General features: G+C 38.3%; 1 protein-coding gene across 2 annotated transcripts; it reads right to left on the bottom strand.

Moving 5' to 3' along the window:
• Positions 1–6815: 6815 nt before the first annotated feature.
• On the bottom strand, positions 6816–9965 carry LOC107804601 (putative glycosyltransferase At5g03795). 2 transcript variants are annotated; one of them, XM_016628524.2, is made up of 4 exons: positions 9623–9965; positions 9137–9339; positions 8218–8563; positions 6816–7684 (listed from the first exon to the last, which is right to left on the bottom strand). In XM_016628524.2, exons 1-4 carry the CDS (start codon positions 9833–9835, stop codon positions 7016–7018), a joined length of 1431 nt encoding a protein of 476 aa, XP_016484010.1. In that variant the 5' UTR covers positions 9836–9965; the 3' UTR covers positions 6816–7015. The 2 variants fall into 2 exon arrangements, with proteins under 2 accessions (XP_016484010.1, XP_075104556.1); XM_075248455.1 differs by having other exon boundaries at positions 9501–9635.
• Between the last annotated feature and the right edge of the window lie 8910 nt (positions 9966–18875).

Below are 18875 nucleotides of genomic sequence, written 5' to 3'. Positions count from 1 at the left end.
CTCCAACTTCCAATTTCCACCTTAAATACACATTAACTAGGTCGGAAAATACATGGCAAGGCAAGATTATTGACCAAAAATAAGCACAAGGAAGTTACCTCAAGAAATGTCTCGAAAATGCTCTCAAACATTGCCCTAACCCGAGTTTGCAAAGACAAAAATGATAAAAATCGTGAAGCCCTTCGGTTTTAATCACTGCCCAGGTATTTCCGCACCTATGGAACTTGGGCTCGCAACTGCGGGTACGCTTGTGCGGAAAACGTGCGCATCTGCGCAACTCACTTGCCCCCTTTTCCTTCGCACCTGCGACAAAAGGGCCGCACCTGCGCACTCGCGCCTCGGACGTCCCTTCCGCTTCTGCGCATCTTGCACATTTGCGGGCATCACAGATGCGTAACTTCCTCACACCTGTGACCCCAGGCCAACTCTCGACTTCTCGCATCTGCGCTTCCATCTTTGCATGTGCGGCTCGCGCACCTGCGGTCTATTTTCCGCAGGTGCGAAACGCCAGAACCAGCAAAGGCACCAGATTTTCCTAAGTCCAAATTTCTTCCCGTTAAGCATACGAAACACACCCGAGGCCCCCGGGACCTCAACCAAACATGCCAACCAATCCTAAAATATCATCCGAACTTAGTCGAGCCTTCAAACCACATCGAACAATACGAAAATCATGAATTAAGCACGGATTCAAGCCTAAGAATTTAAAAAATTTCAAATGCTACAAACGACGCCGAACCACATCAAATCTAGTCCGAATGACCTCAAAATTTACACACAGGTCACAAATGACACTACAAACCTACAGCCACTTTCGGAATTCCATTCCGAGCTCGATATCAAAATTTCCATTATCGGCCGAAATCGCCGAAAAACTAACTTTCGCCAATTCAAGCCTAAATCTACTACAGACCTCCAAAACACATTCCGGACGGGCTCCTATTCCCAAAATCACTCAACGGAGCTAACAGAGTTGACGAAATTCCATTCCGAATCCGTCTTCACACAGCTCCGACTACAGTCCAAACTCTAAGGCTTAAACTCATAACTATGGACTAAGTGTCCCAAAACTCTCCGAATTCCATAACCAAACACTCCGGCAAATCCCAAAAGCAGAAACAAATATGGGGAAAGAAGATATTAGGGGATCGGGGCTCAAATTCTCAAAATGACCGGCCGGGTCATTACACGACCCAAAATCCATTAAGGTCGTGATGGCGCCGGACACCGCTGTCAGGCAAGCCTGGCCTTATACGGTACTGGGTGACTAATTGTCAGTCGATGTGCATATATATACGGGTTGGAACACCCCTGGGCTGGATTGGCCATAAATAGTACCGAGTGACCGGATAATTTGTGACCAATATTTACATGAGGTCTTTCTACTGAGATGTCATATGCCTCATATCATGCAATATTGATCTATTTCACCTGTAATGATTTTAACTGTTGAACTTGAAATCATTCCTACATTTCTGTACCATTATTTTTACTGGACTGTACCTGCAGAGCTCATTATTTATTTCAGCCCAGAGGTTAGTCAAGTTACTTATTGAGTTAGTTGTACTCATACTACACTCTGCACCTCGTGTGCAGATCCAGGTGTTCTCGGATACAACGACTGCTAGAATTCAGAGTTATTTTTGTTGGAGAGTATCAAGGTAGCTGCTTGACTACCGCATACTTGATTCCCTTCCTATTTAGTTATTGTACTGTTCTATACTTCAGACAGTGATGTTCATCAATCAGACTTTGTATTCATTTAGATACTCATGTACTCAGTGACACCGGATTTTGGGAGTGTATATTTGAAATTGTGAGATTTCTTCTGCTGAGTTTAATTATTTTGTTTTCAAATTTAAAAGATATGGTATTTTATTGAGATTTTCGGCTTGCCTAGTATTGAGATAGGCCCCATCACGACATGTGAGATTTTGGGTCGTGACACAACAGTATCATCATCTACTTCGATATTGCATACATCATTAAAATTTTTAACTCTTACTAATATTTTTCCATGCAAGTCCCACACTTTATAACTATCCCAGAAACCTTTCCCTACCAAGTCTCTTCTTACTTGGATTCTTGTCTTGAACGCAATATTTCTACACCCTTTACAAGGAGACCGAATTATAGAGCTTACATTTGGTTGACTATATGCCCAACCAAGAAAGTCATTTATTCCTTTAATATACCTTCTGTCACATCTATCCCTAATATTCAACCAAATTTTATCCATATCTTTCAACAAAAAGAAATGCAATCAATTAAGTAATTAAAGAGAATCAATAATCAAAGCAAACCAATTATATAAGCAAGTGGTTAACTCAATGATTCTACACGAGTATAAATCAATAATGAAAACACAAGCTATATAAATAAGGTCTGAACTGAATGATTCTACACACGTACACACACTAGGATATAGGACATCAATTTTTTATAATAATGAGAATACATTGGATATGCTAAAAAATAATTAAATACCATAAAATGGTCTTATAGAAGACAAGCCTCCAAAAAAATCAATTCAATTGTCATATAAGGTTAGACTAAGGTTATTTTCCCCTTCTCAAAAAATGAAGAATCTCTTGTCTAACTTTAAATGTCATGAATGAACTCTCATTAAGACTCATAGTTCAGAAGATGATTTAATATAGATCCTTTAAATTAACACATGTAATCATTTTGTATTATCGGTAAAACTAAAATAGATTAGTTAATGGAATTTCAACGGAGACAAACACTCATACTGAGAAAGAACATATATTATAAAATGTAGGGAATGAAACTAATAGTTTAGTTAATGGTTTTTTCTTGTTTATTAAATCATTTCTCTTCTAATAATATTCAGAAATATATATATTATAAAATTAGAGGAATGAAATCCTATAATACCTTCAAGCGAAAAACCCACATAATGGCATCAATCACCCACAAACCTCACTTTTTTCTATCCCAAAAATATTCTTTTATTAGAAAGACTACACACAAAACAATCCCAACGAAATCTAATGAAAAAATAAGGAGAAAGTATCTGATAGTACAGATTGTACACTAGACAAATCTAGAGAAAAAAACAGAGGTTGGCTGATATGTATATGAGTATCTTTTCTTCAACAATAAAGTTGAACCCAAGCAACAAATAATCCCTAAACTGATTGAGAAGAAATAACTTACTAATGTTCTCTGGTAAAACCTCAGAAAATCAAAGAAACAATACACCTTCGTTGGGTTATTCAGCGCAGCAGGGGAAAAATCTCCATTTGGGTGAGAATCGTCACTTGGATTTGTCGATTTTGTGTGCTGGCTTAGGGCTATTTTGAAGAGAGAATTTCCATTTGGGTTTTGAGATTAGAAATTGATCTCTTGAGCGTGAGATCCCTGCCCTTTTGAGTTAGGGTTACTTTTGAGTTATATTCCCTTTTTGAGAGTGAGAGATTTTTGAGAATTGAGAGCAGATTCTTTTAACTTTAAAAAGTAGAATAAATAACTTTATATATTTCTGAAGTGTTTGTATTTTAATTTATCCTTAAAATTTTAAAATAAAAAAAATAGTGGCGATCAAATTTCCACAAAAGTCAACGAGCTAACTTTTTGGAGCCATTTTTTCTCCTTTAGCGGGAAAGTAAAACTTTGTCACGTAGCTAAAAATATTTGTTGCGATTAGGTAAAGTTGTCACTATAGTGTCTTTTCTGTAGCGACCTTTTATAGTCGCCACAAATAACTTTACCTTTCTATTGCGATTTGCTAGAGTCGCCACTAAATCCCTTACTTTTGTGGCGATTAGTAAAGTCGCCACTGATACTTGCTACTAAAAATCTTTTTTCTTGTAGTGTCAAGAATTTCAAATTAGGCAATCGTCCTCCTAATGTCATCCACATTATACACTACCATTTCAGTAGTATCCGAACCACCTTCTAGCCACCATTCTTTGATTGGTTTTAATGTTGATTGTCTCTTATCAATGACTCTAAAGGGAGATTTGTGTCATGTAGCATTTAAATGCGACCATAACGTAGTAGTCTCATTCTTGCTACCTGCAATAAATATTTTAGGACAATAATTATATTTTGCCTTACATTTACCTCCTTTAGCAATAAATTTGGAGAAGTGATTTCAAATCTCGGACGTCCTGCCACTATTCCCAGATTTAGAATTTTCTGATGGAGTCGTTCTTTTTTACTTTTTAGGAGGAGTGCGTCGATGAGGAATATCTTTACTTTGTTGTTGAGCTGCCACTAGCCAAGGATTATTGACAACCACCTTGCATCTGATCCAGAAGTTGTAGTTTTCATTCGGAGAAAGAGTTCCTGCAAATAGAACATATTCAGTTACTATTTAACTCTCTTAAAATAAAAGAACGATGGGATGCAAGCTATGATAAAATTAAACTTATCTATACTCAATATTTTTTTAAGCAACAGTATAGTGAACTCAAGTTAATCATTTAAGAGAAACAAAATGACACATGAATTCGACAATAGGGAGGAATACAACTGATTTGCAATAAAACTCGCTAATTGAAAAAAAGAAAACTCTTAGTTAATCGGGAAAAAGAAAATCGTATGTATGCAGCTAAAAGATAACATGTAAAATAAGAAAAGGGAAAAGCCTTACCGATGAGAGCAAAAGAGAGTTGATAGAGTTTGAGCTAATTTGGTTGGAGCTAATTGGGGGTTTTGGAATGGAACGTAGGGTTTCTTGCTTGTGAAGAAGAGGCAAAATGGTTTCAATTGTTTTAGAACTAGTTTGACTAGTGTAGTTCTGCTTTAGGACTATTTTTTGGTTTGGGCTCAATTATTCTTTTATGGGCCAGACAAAAAAAATTATTTACATGGTCTATAAAACCAACTTAAAATATTATGCTACATATAGAAATTATTTTAAAAAATAAGAAATATTTATAACTTACATTCTAATAAATATTTTTAGCTAACTAATTTATATATTTAGCTATCTAATATACTCCCTCCGTTCACTACTTGGCATGTATACTAAAAATAGATTTTTATTTTTACTTGTCACTTTACGCATATCAAGAGAAAGACAATTTTTTTTTCATGTTATACCCACATTATTTATTACTCATTTCAAATCATTTTCTCCAATCCAATAAAATATGCACCAATTAATATGAGTATCATGGTAAATTATACACTTTATTTATTATTTCTTAAGGGGCGTGAAAAGTCAAAATGTGCCAAGTAAAAGTGAATGGAGGGGAGTATAAAATATGTATACATGTAATGTCAGGTTGGTTTGGTTTCGGTTTGACTTTTTTTAGTTAATACCAAACCAAACCTATTATGGTCGGATTTTATTTTTCAATACCAAACCAAGTCAAATCAAACCACTAGTCGGATTTTTTTCCGGATTAACTCAAATTATCGAATTGGTGCGGATTTTCGATTTGGTTTGTACACCACTAAAAGAGGCTATAGAGGCTATAGTTGACTGCCTCATTCTACTCGACGTTACTCAGTTGGTGAATAAGGTCTTAGTCTATATGGAAAGTTTAAACATATCATTAATAAGTTTATATTCAAAGGAAGACTAGTTGAAATTCATGTCCATCTCAATCTCAAAGCAATGCGAGTTTATCTTGAAGAAATAAGCAGCCTTACAAAAATAATAAGTTGTAAGAATGGTTCAAAATAAAAATTTTAAAGATTTTCTTATAGCATGTTTGGCTGGAGAAATTAGCTTATTTTAATAAGTATTTTTTCAAAAGTACTTTTGAAAAAAGTATTTTTGGAGAGAAGCAGTTTGTGTTTGACTAATCACTCTGAAAAGCACTTTTGAGCAATATTTTATATTTGGCCAAATTTTTCAGAAAGTATTTTTTAAGTATCAAATTACGAATAAGGATATGAATAGATTTACTTAATAGTTAATATTATAAGTAAATAAATAATCTCAAAAATTTGTTATTATATGCAATAATTAAATCTTTTTATTTTATTTAAGTACAATATGAAAATAAAATTTAAAAGTACTTAGTTATTTTAATATAAGTTAAATATATTAAAAATCATTCAACAAATATAAAAGCATTCACCCCTAAAGTCACTATATATTAAAAAGTTATCCTAAAAATAATAAGAAATATTTATACCTTAATATCCTAAGTATTAGGTTTGACGGTTATTTTAGTATATATTATATTTTGTTAAGGGTATTTTTGGTAAGAAGAAAAGTCAAAATTGCTTCTGCTTCTGCTTTTGGAAAGAAGTTACTTTTTTTTTTATTCTCAGAAACTGTTTCTGCTTTTTCCCAAAAACACTTTTTTTCCCCCAAAAAACTTGGTCAAACACCTCAAGTTAGAAAAAAAAATAATACTTGTTGTCTCTTGAGAAGCTTGGCCAAACAGACTATTAATGACTATCACGAGTTCGTGGGTCAACGAACGGAGAATAGTTTATGTCACGTTTGGAAATTGGCTTTCTGCATCGGAATTGATGAATGTCCGTGGCGTAGAAGGTGATGTTCTTGCTATTTCTTCACTCATTCTAAAGCTTCATGAGAAACAAACTCAAAAAAATATTAATACTATAATAAAAATGAATGAAAAGACGTAAGCGTGCTGCTCCTAATATGAGTAATCTTGTCATTAATCATTAATAGATGATTAATGTATTACTCAAGAAGTGGGCAGTGAAAAGACCAGTACAGCAGAATGAATCGGAAATCACTTATTATGACAGATGACCAAGAAAGAAAAGCTCCGTATTCGAACATTAGTTAATGTTATAACGCTTTATAATAGTTTCGACAGTTGCTTCTAGAGTCGAAATTTGACCTTTCTGTTGAATAAATAGAAAACCAGAGAATCTTTATTAGTACTTTGTTACATTGCCTGAAGCATAAAATTTGACATAAACAATGCAGTATTCTACCAGACTATTACCATAACAACGGGTTGAATCCGAAATGTCCAAATTTCTACATCATCTTCACTTGAATAGCTTGTAAAATTGCAAGTGATTCTCTCCCCGAAACAGAGATAGTTGTTCACGTATCGCGGACTTGAATGTTGAGCCTTCTGAGCCAAATTGAATGAAGAATCATATGAAAAACATCATATCTTTTAGGAGGGAAATTTACCTCAAAATGCCTCCTTACTTGAAGTCCTCTCTTCTGCATTTTAATGTACTGTTTTTGAGATATTGACATCAAAATCTTCTTCAAATTAGGTATATCATTTGAAGTCATCTCAACAGCAAAACTTTTCCAGTTCAAAACATCACTAAAAGGTGCAACATAATTATCTTTCAATAGTACAGGAACACATCCCATGTAAAATGCCTCAACCATTCTTGGACTAGCCACTTCCCATCCACTAGGACAAATACAAAACTTACTCTTTCTAATCATACCATAATATGAAACATTCTTAGGAAGGTACTCATGAATTTGCACTTCTGGATCATCATTTCCCCCCCATTGTTCCATTAACACTTGCCTTATGTAGCCATGAATACCTCCTGCGTAAAAGACTAAAATAGAACGTTGGGACGGAGATGGCCCTCCAATTAAACCTTCCATTGTACCCTGAGGGAGATAGATTTCTGGCAAAGTTACATCCTTTGATGGATTGAATCTTTCAGAAGTGTTCGCGTTGCATAATACTCTAATCGAGTTCTTGTACAAGTATGGAACCGCGGTGGAAATTTCAGGAGCCTGCAATATAGGAGTATAACTTTAAAAAGACTTGAGAAGAACTATACTCTAACTCATATAATTCAAGAAAATATCAGGATAATTTCAAGACCTACCATTTACAAAAACAAATTCTGTCTCACAAGGGCTTAATGAACTATGATTCTTAGGCCTTCGGTTAATCATCAAGTCTTTAAATTAGGAAAGTTTTTCTTTAGTGTGTTGATGCTTTTCTTCAACAATCTTTCAGTAATAGAGTAGTTTAAAAGAATTTGGGAAAAGGTTGTTGTTAGCTAATCGTCTTGCATTTGCTCTCGACTTTAACTCCAGTATGGACCGGGTGGATTCTACGTCCCAAAATATTTCGAGAAAAACGTTTTATGGTTTGAAATTATCCTTTGTTACGCTTCAGGTTGGAGGGTCAATAGAAAATACGAGACGATTTGCTAACGATCAAGGGCCCCAAAGTATAACTGCTAAGATTAAAATATTTCGTACAGTGTAGGGGGTGAAATTTGACCATTTTCCCTTGAGAAAAAGTGGTGATTCCTTACCCAATCATGGCAAGCAAGCATGAAATGATCAGATCCAAGGCTTCTATTCCAATAAAGGTATTTTCTGGAGATACTATCAATATAATCAGCAGCTGTATTCTTCATAGGACCCCATTGGTGAGAATCAACAACATAAACATAGCTTACTATGGAAAATACACTGAATGGAAGGAAGTAAACATGAGCTTTCTCAGGATCATTCGTCCGAAATTTGCTAATCTCAATCTGATGAATTAGAATTCCTTCTATTCCAAGGATACCTTCACTTGAACTATAATGAAAAACAGGGGGTTCACCTTCCTCGTATACGTAAATCTTGAAATGTTTTTCCATTTCCAAGTAGCTCCTGCAATTTCCAACTAAAGAATCTTAAATACAATAGCCATTAATTCAATCTTTGCTCCATCAACTCTCTAGGATTATAAATAGCAACATTCATATCTAGAAGGATTATTACAAAATAATCACCACTAGGCAAGTCTGAGAAGGAATGAATAGGTCCAGGATTTTTTCTATTATCAATTGGTTGGAAAGGCGAAATTACACAATAAACAAACACTAGAAAATGTTTTCCGGAAGAACCAAACAAGGAAAAATAAGTGAGAAAACCATGAAAAACATTTTCCTTCTTACCAAACACACCCTAAGTCTTAAATAAATTCCTTAGGCAAAGAAGCAAATGGCCTAAAACTACAAGTTTATATAAGATAGAAAAATGGTGGATCAAGCAATGGGTTCGCGGTTCAGTAGTGCCAATGTTTTGGGGTTTAAACCAGTATCTATGTGCAAAAAAGAGTATAGGTGAAGTTACATAAATATTTCAAAATCCATTCTTTGAACTCAGTAACCACAACGTCTAAATTTTGAATATGCCACTGACTCGGAACATTACCCAAAATATATGCGAATTGGCTAATACCTGTGAAAGGCACTGGAATTCCAGTAACATGGACCTTTAGGTGCATATTCAGAGTCATCTGATGTTAGATTTTTAGTCTGAGCTTCTCTTATAGCAGCCCTCACTTTTCCCAATCCAGCTTCAACTTTCTCTAAATTGCTCAAATTTTTCTTGGAAGAAATCATCTGGGGTTCCTTCCTTGTAACATCTAAGCCATCTTGCTTCTACATAAACATCATATAACAAGATTAACTAACTTCACAACGCAGAAATAAATAAATAATAACAAAAGAGAAAAATTAAATTAAATCCATTTTCCGGGGAAAAGTTTGTTAGTTGTGCAAACAAAGTTCCAAACCGAAAATTGATAAGAGTAAAAAGTTACATTATGATACTTTTAATGATGCGAGGCCTTTTTGTACGCCCAATGCGTAGGGCCATCTCTGACGGCCTTAGCTCAACAAAATTTAGCATACGTAGTTGAAGAAAAGAAGAAAACAGGCTTACTGGTAGCTGATCCTTCGCCAATTCTGCTACAGTAGCAGATATAGCAGAGAGATTAGTATATGTAGGAACGTTTTTAGCAGAAGGCTGAGAAGAAAGGACCAAAATAGAGTTTTTTGAACTCTGTACACCCAAATACCATGCAGCTAATAGAACTAATGGCACTATAATTAACCATACAACTCTTGAAGGAGGACGACAATACATCAAGTTCATTTTTTTTTTTTTACTTTTCTTCAGTTAGTAACTCATTAATTATTAAACTCAATCATACACAAAAAGACATAACTTGTGCTTGTAAATATATACACTTCTTGGCGTGATACTTTTGGTTTGACTTGAGAGGGTAAAGTGAAAGAGAAGAAAAAAAAGCTACATTCCTAGGATTTTATATCACACCATATATGGGTCCATGCCATAGGCCTCCTGCCAAGCGTCATGCTTCTTTGTTACTCATAATCTCTCTCACCAAATGCAAATCTCCATGCAAATAAGGAGACAATTTGATCATGCCCAACTATGCCTTATAAAAAGATTAAGCGGTCGTTGCAAATATATTCCAGCTAATAAGTCCGGAGTCGAATCCCATAGGGAATTAACCTATCAAACACAACTATTAAACTCGCACGAACTCACACAATCAATCTTCAGAAATATTTAAGTAATAATTTAGATGTTTACTAACTAAATATTACGTAATGAAAATGCAACAATTAATAACTAACTACTAACGGGTTGTAGACAAGTTGTGGAATGATCTAAGGTTGTGATTTCCCCTATTGTCGGAATCTTTTCCGCTACGTTTTCTATAAATTCGCCTAAGTCTTCTCTATCGATCATGAGCATTCTGATTGTCGTAACTCTCTCCCGAGTAATTACCATAATTTACTAGACATATTCTCTCGAATTACGCTAGCTGGCATTAAGTACGGCTTACTCGGATCACACCAAGGTTTCGTGATCCCTAATCCCACCTTTAAACCCTTCGTATTGATCCCTCATATACGTTAGGAGTGATATTGTTCAACAACTACCTAAATATGCACTCTCTCCCGAGTAATACATACTAAATAGGCACAACCAATTGAGGGCCCTTCAATCAACCACAATAATATTATAGTTGAACAAATAGAGAAAATGCTACGGCAAATCTATACTAACGTAACAAGAAAATCATCCTTCAACAGATTCCATCAAAACCTTAGATTAGGAGTTTAGCTACTCATACTCATAGTAACAATATCCAAAATATTTTTCATAATTAAATTATAAAGTAAGGATAAAGGGATGTAGGAATCGATGAGTCTAGCTCCCAACGGTTGTTCCACGAGCTATCCTTGCCTCCGGTTGCCAAAAGTTCCCAAAAATGGCATTTTTAGGTCTATTTATATGTTTAGGAAAAGACCTAAACGCGCAGGCCAAGTCCTAGTCAAACCAGGAGATGAAATAAGTCTTCAAAGCTCGGAATATGCGTGCCTCAGACCTGGCCTCGCTAGGCATAACGCCAGCTTAAGCTCGCCCCAGGCCTGGCGTCGCGAGGTATAACGCCTGCTTGAGCTCACCCCAGGCCTGGTGTCGCTAGCTCCCATGTGAGCTAAAGGGCTCGCCCAGCCTACTCTAACACCTGCTCTAGGCCTGGCTTCGCCAGCTTTTCATTTGTCGGCTGCTCACTTCTTTCTTTCTTCTTTTCAACTGTTTTCGAGCACGCTTTAGACTTTCATTATTCCTTTTGCTCTACTTTCATCTCCAATTCACCTACACATAAAATAGACTCCATTACGCACAAATAAAGTGTAATTTATCATTAAAGCATATAAAATGCAAGGCGAATAATGTGCTAAACTGTGGAATTATAGCCACACATCAATACCCCACACTTAAACATTGCTCATCCTCGAGCAATCAAACTACACTTATAGACACAACCTTTCTAAACAATTCCCTTAACTCATTACACCAAGAATATTTAAAATAGTCTAAGCCCAAAGGTGTAACATCCTCGCCTCAAGATTTGACTCTCAAATACCATGCCTTATTCGCAATTCACTTACTTACTCTAAGATGGAGGTCAAGCACATTACCTTTCCCTTATGAATCACGTGCCCTCACCCAATCAAAGAGCTTAGTTCCACACACAATGAATTTTAAGAATGTAGGAACTCAAGATAGGAAAAATTCACTCGCTCTCAGAAATAACATTCATATGCCACAAATGACGCACCATAGGCTTGCCCATAGTGTAATACTCTACTAATCGAGTTCATTCAGTCTAAGATCAAGTAGGACTTTTGTTGGTTGTAATGTAGGTTGTGGGTCGGGTAGGGTACATTTGGATATGAGTGACTACACCTCCCTTAAGCACTTTAATACATATACTTTAATACAACAGCTCATACTTATGTCAAACCCAACATTCCACCTCCACTTCATATTATATTATCCCATACTTCTTTAAGCACAAGTATATCACTAGCCACCATCATCAAGATTTATTTTTCATACAATACACTATTATCATTTTTCTCTCTTTTTTTTCCCTTTCTCTTCAAGTGGCTTTTATTGACATTTTTTTTAAAACAATGCACCTTTCTCTTTATTTCAATTGTTTCACTCAAAAGCCAACCCACCACCCCACACTTTAACTTTTTCATAATTCATCATAATTCAAGTGCTCATGAGAGGTGACAAGGTTCAATTATATGGTCTATTAAAACAAAGGGGTACGACTTGTAATGTGGTTACCAAAGAAATATGATTATAGGCTCAAAGGGGTTCACTACGATACATAACATTTAGGTGGGTAACTATATATATTTGGCTTAACAAAGAAATGCCTATATCACTTCCTAGACTGAACAAGACTACTTTTTCGCTTTGCACACACACGGGGCAAGTTCTAGATACCAAATGCAATGCACAGAATACATACAAAACCTCACACAGACATGACATATAACTCACTCAGGATTGGTTTCATCGCGACACTCCAGTCCATGCAGTTAAGCAAAATTAAGAATCTATGATTTAAGGTACTTATACTAGAGTCAAAAACTAAGCCTAAGCGTCACAACCATAGTACTAACTATTCTCAAGGCATAACAAAGCTAAGAGATATTGCTGTAATTAAATGCATAGCCCCGTGGTTCCTACTCCTAAAAATTAAAACTAACTACACCCGGTTCAACTAAAATCTCTTGGAAAAGAACCGCGGCCCAAAGAAAATCCAAGGGGAAATTACTACACTACCTACAAGAAAATCTTTTTTTTTGGTTTGTTTTTCTTTAGACTTACTTCCCTCAAGAAAACTGTCTAAGAGATTCATCGTCGAGAAGAGTCCAAATTTTTTATTTTTTTTTTCTTCTAACTAACAACAAATAACTCAAACAATTAACTAAACCAATAATTAAAACAATCAACTAAAACAAAGATGACACTTACTAAAAAAACAAATAACTAAGCAAAACTAATATTTACAAGTCCGCACCCCACACTTAGATCATGCATTGTCCTCAGTGCATGCACAAAATGACAAAACAAGAAAAATGAGTATGGTGCAAGGAAAAACTCCCTGGTCATGCTGCATCGTCGCCCTCATCCTCTTTAGCTTCCCACTCTTCCTCCTGTGCTTACTCCTCCTCCTCATCATCGTCCTCATCGTCTGACTGGTCCAGCTCAGCCTCGGACTACTCAGGTGTGTTAATGTCCTGATCATCCGGAAGTCTGTATCCATCACCTCACCCAACCAGCTGCTGAGCATGAGCATTGAGCGGGAACCGCTTATCCATTAAGGTCCTCTCCTCAGTCGTTGCCGGACGACCCCCTATCCTCAGCTGCAAATCCATCATCCCATAGAAATGGGCCATAAAACTATCATCACGAGCATTGCGCTCGGCACCTGTCAACGATGGCATAACAGTCTCTTCTTTCACCCGAACACTAGTGATGTCTGTCTGTCGTATGGGCTGATCAATGATGTGGTCAAACTCTATTTCCTCCTCAACCTCCTCGTGTATTAAGAACTGACTCAAAAAATTGGCAAATGACATTCGATCGACCTTCTTACTCGTTCTTACCACAGACGTTTGGTAGCGGATCAGATGATCCACATTCACCCTTTGACCCATCATGAGAAAGTAGAGCACACAAGTCCTCTCTCGGCTAATGAGTGTGTCATGATTGCACGGTAGGAGCCGTGCATTAATCAGTTTCAAAACAAACTTGAGCCACCGCCCTCATCTTCTTTTTGGGGAACTTCTTGTGACTATTTGTTTTCTTATCACGGATCCACGCTGCCATAGAATTGACACCACATAACGTGTATCTCATCTCTCTATATGTAGGACGGCGAATGAAGTAGTCTAATGGCTCCACAGGAACATCCGGAGCACCTAAAAAGTTACATATAGCTGTGGCTGAAAAGTTTATCAACCGTCCACGAATCAGCACCAGTTGTTCGGTATCCTGTGGATTAAACCCTACATAGAATTCCCGCACTAGATTGAGATTAATATCCCATGTGTTCTTGAAGACATAGCTCAACCCCAAATCATGGATGCCCCTCCAAATAGCCTGGTACTTAGCTTGCAATCGGCGCTCATGGATAGCGGCTTCCGGATGTACATGTTTAGGCCTATATCGCATGTACCAATCCTTAGTATGCAGGGGTATGCTTCTGATTCCAAACTCCCGTTGGCCTTGGGGTTATGGACGCATGGCTGCTACAGCTGCCACAACTTATGCTCCTTTACCTTGACTAGAGGTAGATTCTCCCCCTTTTCTCTTCTTTGGGGTAGGTGCGGAGGTCGCCTTTGCTTTAGCCGGAGCAGTGGAAGTAGCCTTTCCTTTGCCGGTATCTTTTCTCGGAGGCATATTCGTTCCTACAAAAGTAATAATTAATCAGTTAAAACTGCATTACGATATGACACATATGGTCTTGCCCAAATTTTCGAGGTTACTCAGACTTCACCTCGTATTTTCTTAACATGAGAATCAAACAACAACACATGGGTGATTCCTCCAATTTCGAAGCATCGGGCTACCAGTGAGGCACCCCACACTTGAGATTTTAGCGTGGTGCACTACTACATAACATAAGTCTATTAATCCCGGAGACTCGGGCTTCAATGGGGACAAGGAATGCCATTGCGGCATTATAGCAAACACTTAGCATGCACTGGTTCCATGGGAGTGCTTGTAGGGGTGAGGGATTGCCTCACCCTCCCAAATCGGCTTGGGAGTTTCTTACTACCACTTGTTCACACAATATCAACACCATTCATATGGGGTTCATGGGGTTGGGACACACAAACACAATACTACAATGAAGAACAACCCCCAAATTTCGTGTCTAATTGCATACCTTTACCCAACTCGAAATTGCAAAGGAAAGATATAAGAATCATACCTTAGAAGCTTTAAGAGGAAGGATCTGCCTGTGAATTACTGGTGCAAGTGAGAGAAATAGTAGGAGTTTGCTTGACTTCAATGGGGATGGGAGAGACAACGATCGGCAGTGTGATGGTGAGTGTGTGAGGGTGAGGAAATTTTGTGAGCAGTGCTGTGCGTTTTGCTTAGGTTATGTTTTTATTTTGTTTAGCTTTGGGCGTTTAAGTGAGGGAGGTGTTAAGAGAAATAAGGGGAAAAAAATTAAAATAAACCGAAAAATCCTTACCTAGCGACGCGTGAAACTTACCTCGCCCTAGCCCTCGCGACACGAGCTCAAAAGCGATCCTGGGGGCTTGCGGCGCGGAGTATGTCGCTTGGTCCATCAGGCCTTATCCCTTGCGATGCCACATGTAAAGCGAGTTGTAGCTCACCCAAACCCATGCGAGGTGGGCTATTTCGCCAGCTACACCGTGCCTCAACCCTCGCGAGGCGAGCTCCCCCGTCAGGTTTCCTTCAGGCGACGATTAATCTCCTGCTCGGCTTGCCCAAAATCACCTGCAACTTGTTAGTACCGAAAAGCGAAAATTCTAACTACACTAAAAATCAACTATGAATTGGGTTGCCTCCCAACGAGCGCCTTAGTTAACATCGCGGCACGACGAATACAACATTATAATGGGTTGCCTTCCATGAAGCGCCTGATTTAATGTCGCGGCACGATGCAGGTAATTGTACTTAAGGCTCGCTCAACCTTGGTGGCTCGAGCAGATGAGTCACTGAAACTACTTTCACATCATCCATGCCCAAATAATGTTTTAACCTGTGCCCATTGACTCTAAATGTGCCAGAGTCATTTTCCGCAATAATCTCTACGGCACCAGTGGGGTGAATCTTTACCACACGAAATGGTCCTGACCATCTTGACTTTAATTTACCCGGAAATAACCTCAATCTTGAATTGTATAGCAATACCATATCTCCGGGTTTAAAACTCCGCTCCAGAATATTTTTATCATGCATCATCTTCATTCTCTCCTTGTATAGTCTTGTGCTCTCAAAAGCATGGTAGCGAAACTCATCAAGCTCGTGGAACTCTGTGACTCTACTTGTACCCGCAACTTCTATATCGAGATTTAGCTGCCTCAATGCCCAAAAAGCTCTATGCTCCAACTCCACTGGTAAGTGACACGCCTTCCCAAACACCAATTTATACGGCGACATGCCAATCGGAGTTTTGAAAGCGGTACGATAGGCCCAGAGTGCATCATCTAACTTTATCGCCTAATCCGTTCTTGTAGCATTCACAGTCTTTGTCAAAACGCTTTTTATCTCTCTGTTCGAAACTTCCACTTGCCCACTCGTTTGTGGATGATATGGGGTGGAAACCTTGTGGCGTACATCATACTTTTCTAATAACTTTGCGAAGGCTCGATTACAGAAGTGAGTGCCTCCGTCACTGATTATTGCCCTTGGAGTGCCAAATCGGGTGAATATATTCTTTCTCAAAAAACCAATTACCCCCTTTGCATCATTTGTAGGGAGCGCTGCAGCCTCCACCCATTTTGACACATAGTCCACAGCTACGAGTATATACTTGTTGCCATATGAGCTGACGAAACGCCCCATGAAATCGATTCCCCATACATCAAACACTTCTACCTCCTGAATTGGGTTCATAGGAATCTCATGTCGGCAAGAAATATTCCCGGTTTGTTGGCATTCGTCACAACCCTTCACCCATAAGTGTGCATCTTTGAACAATATCAGCCAATAGAAGCCCGACTCCAGCACTTCCGCAGTTGTCCTTACTCCCCTGAAATGGCCACCATATGGTGACGCGTGACAAGCCTGCAAAATAGAAGATTGGTCTATCTCGGGGATACATCTCCGGATCATGTTATCAACACAAATCCTGAACATATAAGGCTCATCCCAATAATACATGTGACAGTCACGAAAGAACTTTTTCTTTTGAACAAAGGAAAGGTCATAGGGAACAATACCGCTTGCCAGGTAGTTTGCAATGTCTCTATACCATGGCGCTACCTCAAGACTCGTGGCTAGTAGTTGTTCATCCGGGAAAGTATCCACAATCTCTTCCACCTCAACCTTCTTTTCGGCTCCTTCCAGCCTAGACAAGTGATCAGCCACTTGGTTCTCCATTCCCTTTCAGTCATGGATTTCCAAGTCAAATTCTTGCAGCAATAGCACCCATCAAATCAGGCGTGACTTTGACTCCTTCTTATCAATTAGGTACCTGAGAGCAACATGGTCAGTATAAACAATTACCTTCGAGCCTATCAGGTATGACCTGAATTTATCAAATGCGAACACCACTGCTAGCATCTCCTTCTCGGTCACTGTGTAATTTAGTTAGGCACCACTCAAAGTTCTACTTGCGTAATATATTGGATACATGACTTTGTCTTTGCGCTGCCCAAGCACTGCTCCCACAGCATAGTTGCTTGCGTCACACATCAGCTCAAATGGTTGCTCCCAGTCAGCTGCAACTATGATAGGTGCTGTCACCAACCTCTTCTTCAATTCCTCAAAAGCTACCCTGCAGTCATCAGAAAATACGAAAGGGTGATCTTTTTCAAGCAATTTACACAAGGGGTTAGCAATTTTGGAAAAATCTTTTATAAACCGTCTATAAAACCCGGCGTGGCCAAGGAAACTTCTTATTGCTTTGACGGAAGTGGGTGGTGGAAGCTTTTCGATCACATCAAGTTTGCACGATCTATCTCAATGCCCTTACTTGACACTAGGTGCCCCAAGACTATACCTTCCTATACCATGAAATGGCACTTTTCCCAATTGAGTACCAGATTAGTCTCGACACATCTTTTTAGCACTCTTTTCAAATTCCTCAGGCAATCATCGAATGAGTCTTCCACTACCTAGAAATCATCCATAAAGACCTACATGATGTCCTCTACCATATCAGTGAAGATGTCCATCATGCACCTTTGAAATGTGGCGGGTGCATTGCATAGGCCGAACGGCATCCTCCGGAAGGTATAGACGCCATATGGACAGGTGAATGATGTTTTCTCTCTATCTTCCGGGGCAATAGAGATTTGATTATACCCCGAGTATCTATCCAGAAAGCAAAAGTGGGACTTCCCATCCAATCTATCTAGCATTTGATCAATGAATGCCAAGGGAAAGTGGTCTTTTCGGGTGGACTTGTTCAATCTTCTGTAGTCCATACAAATTTGCCATCCCGTGACTGTTCTTGTTGATATCAGCTGATTGTTCTCGTTTTGCACTACAGTCATCCCACCTTTCTTAGGCACACATTGGACTGGGCTGATCCAATTGCTATCGAAGATAGGGAAAATGATCCCCGCATCTAACCACTTTATCACCTCCTTTTTCACAACTTTCTTCATGTTGGGGTTAAACCTTCTTTGATGTTCTCTGGAAGGTTTGTGGCCATCTTCCAGTAGAATCTTATGCATACAGAAGGTCGGGCTAATACCCTTAATGTCTGCAATGGTCCAACCAATTGCAGGTTTGCACTCACTCAATAATTGCAAAAGCTGTTCTTTCTGCACACTAACAAACCAGATGAGATGATAACAGGTAAAATTGAGTTAGGTCCCAAGAAAGCATACCTGGGGTGAGGTGGTAGCGGCTTTAGTTCCAACTTTGGTGGCTCTTCTATCGACGGCTTAGCTGGAGGAATATTTCTTTCTTCTAAGTGGAAAGGCTCAAATTCGAGTTCTCTTTTCCAAAACCCTTGGCCTTTAAGAGACATCACCCACTCCGCCAAATCCTCATCATTTACTTCATCTAAGTTCATGAGACAGGCTGCTAGAGGGTCTTTAGCATTCAAGGTCTCATCTTCCTCCTCCAAAATTACATC

Source organism: Nicotiana tabacum, chromosome 24 (genome assembly GCF_000715075.1).
Source record: "Nicotiana tabacum cultivar K326 chromosome 24, ASM71507v2, whole genome shotgun sequence".
NCBI classification, from domain to species: Eukaryota; Viridiplantae; Streptophyta; class Magnoliopsida; order Solanales; family Solanaceae; genus Nicotiana; species Nicotiana tabacum.
This window is presented reverse-complemented; position numbering and strand designations above follow the sequence as displayed.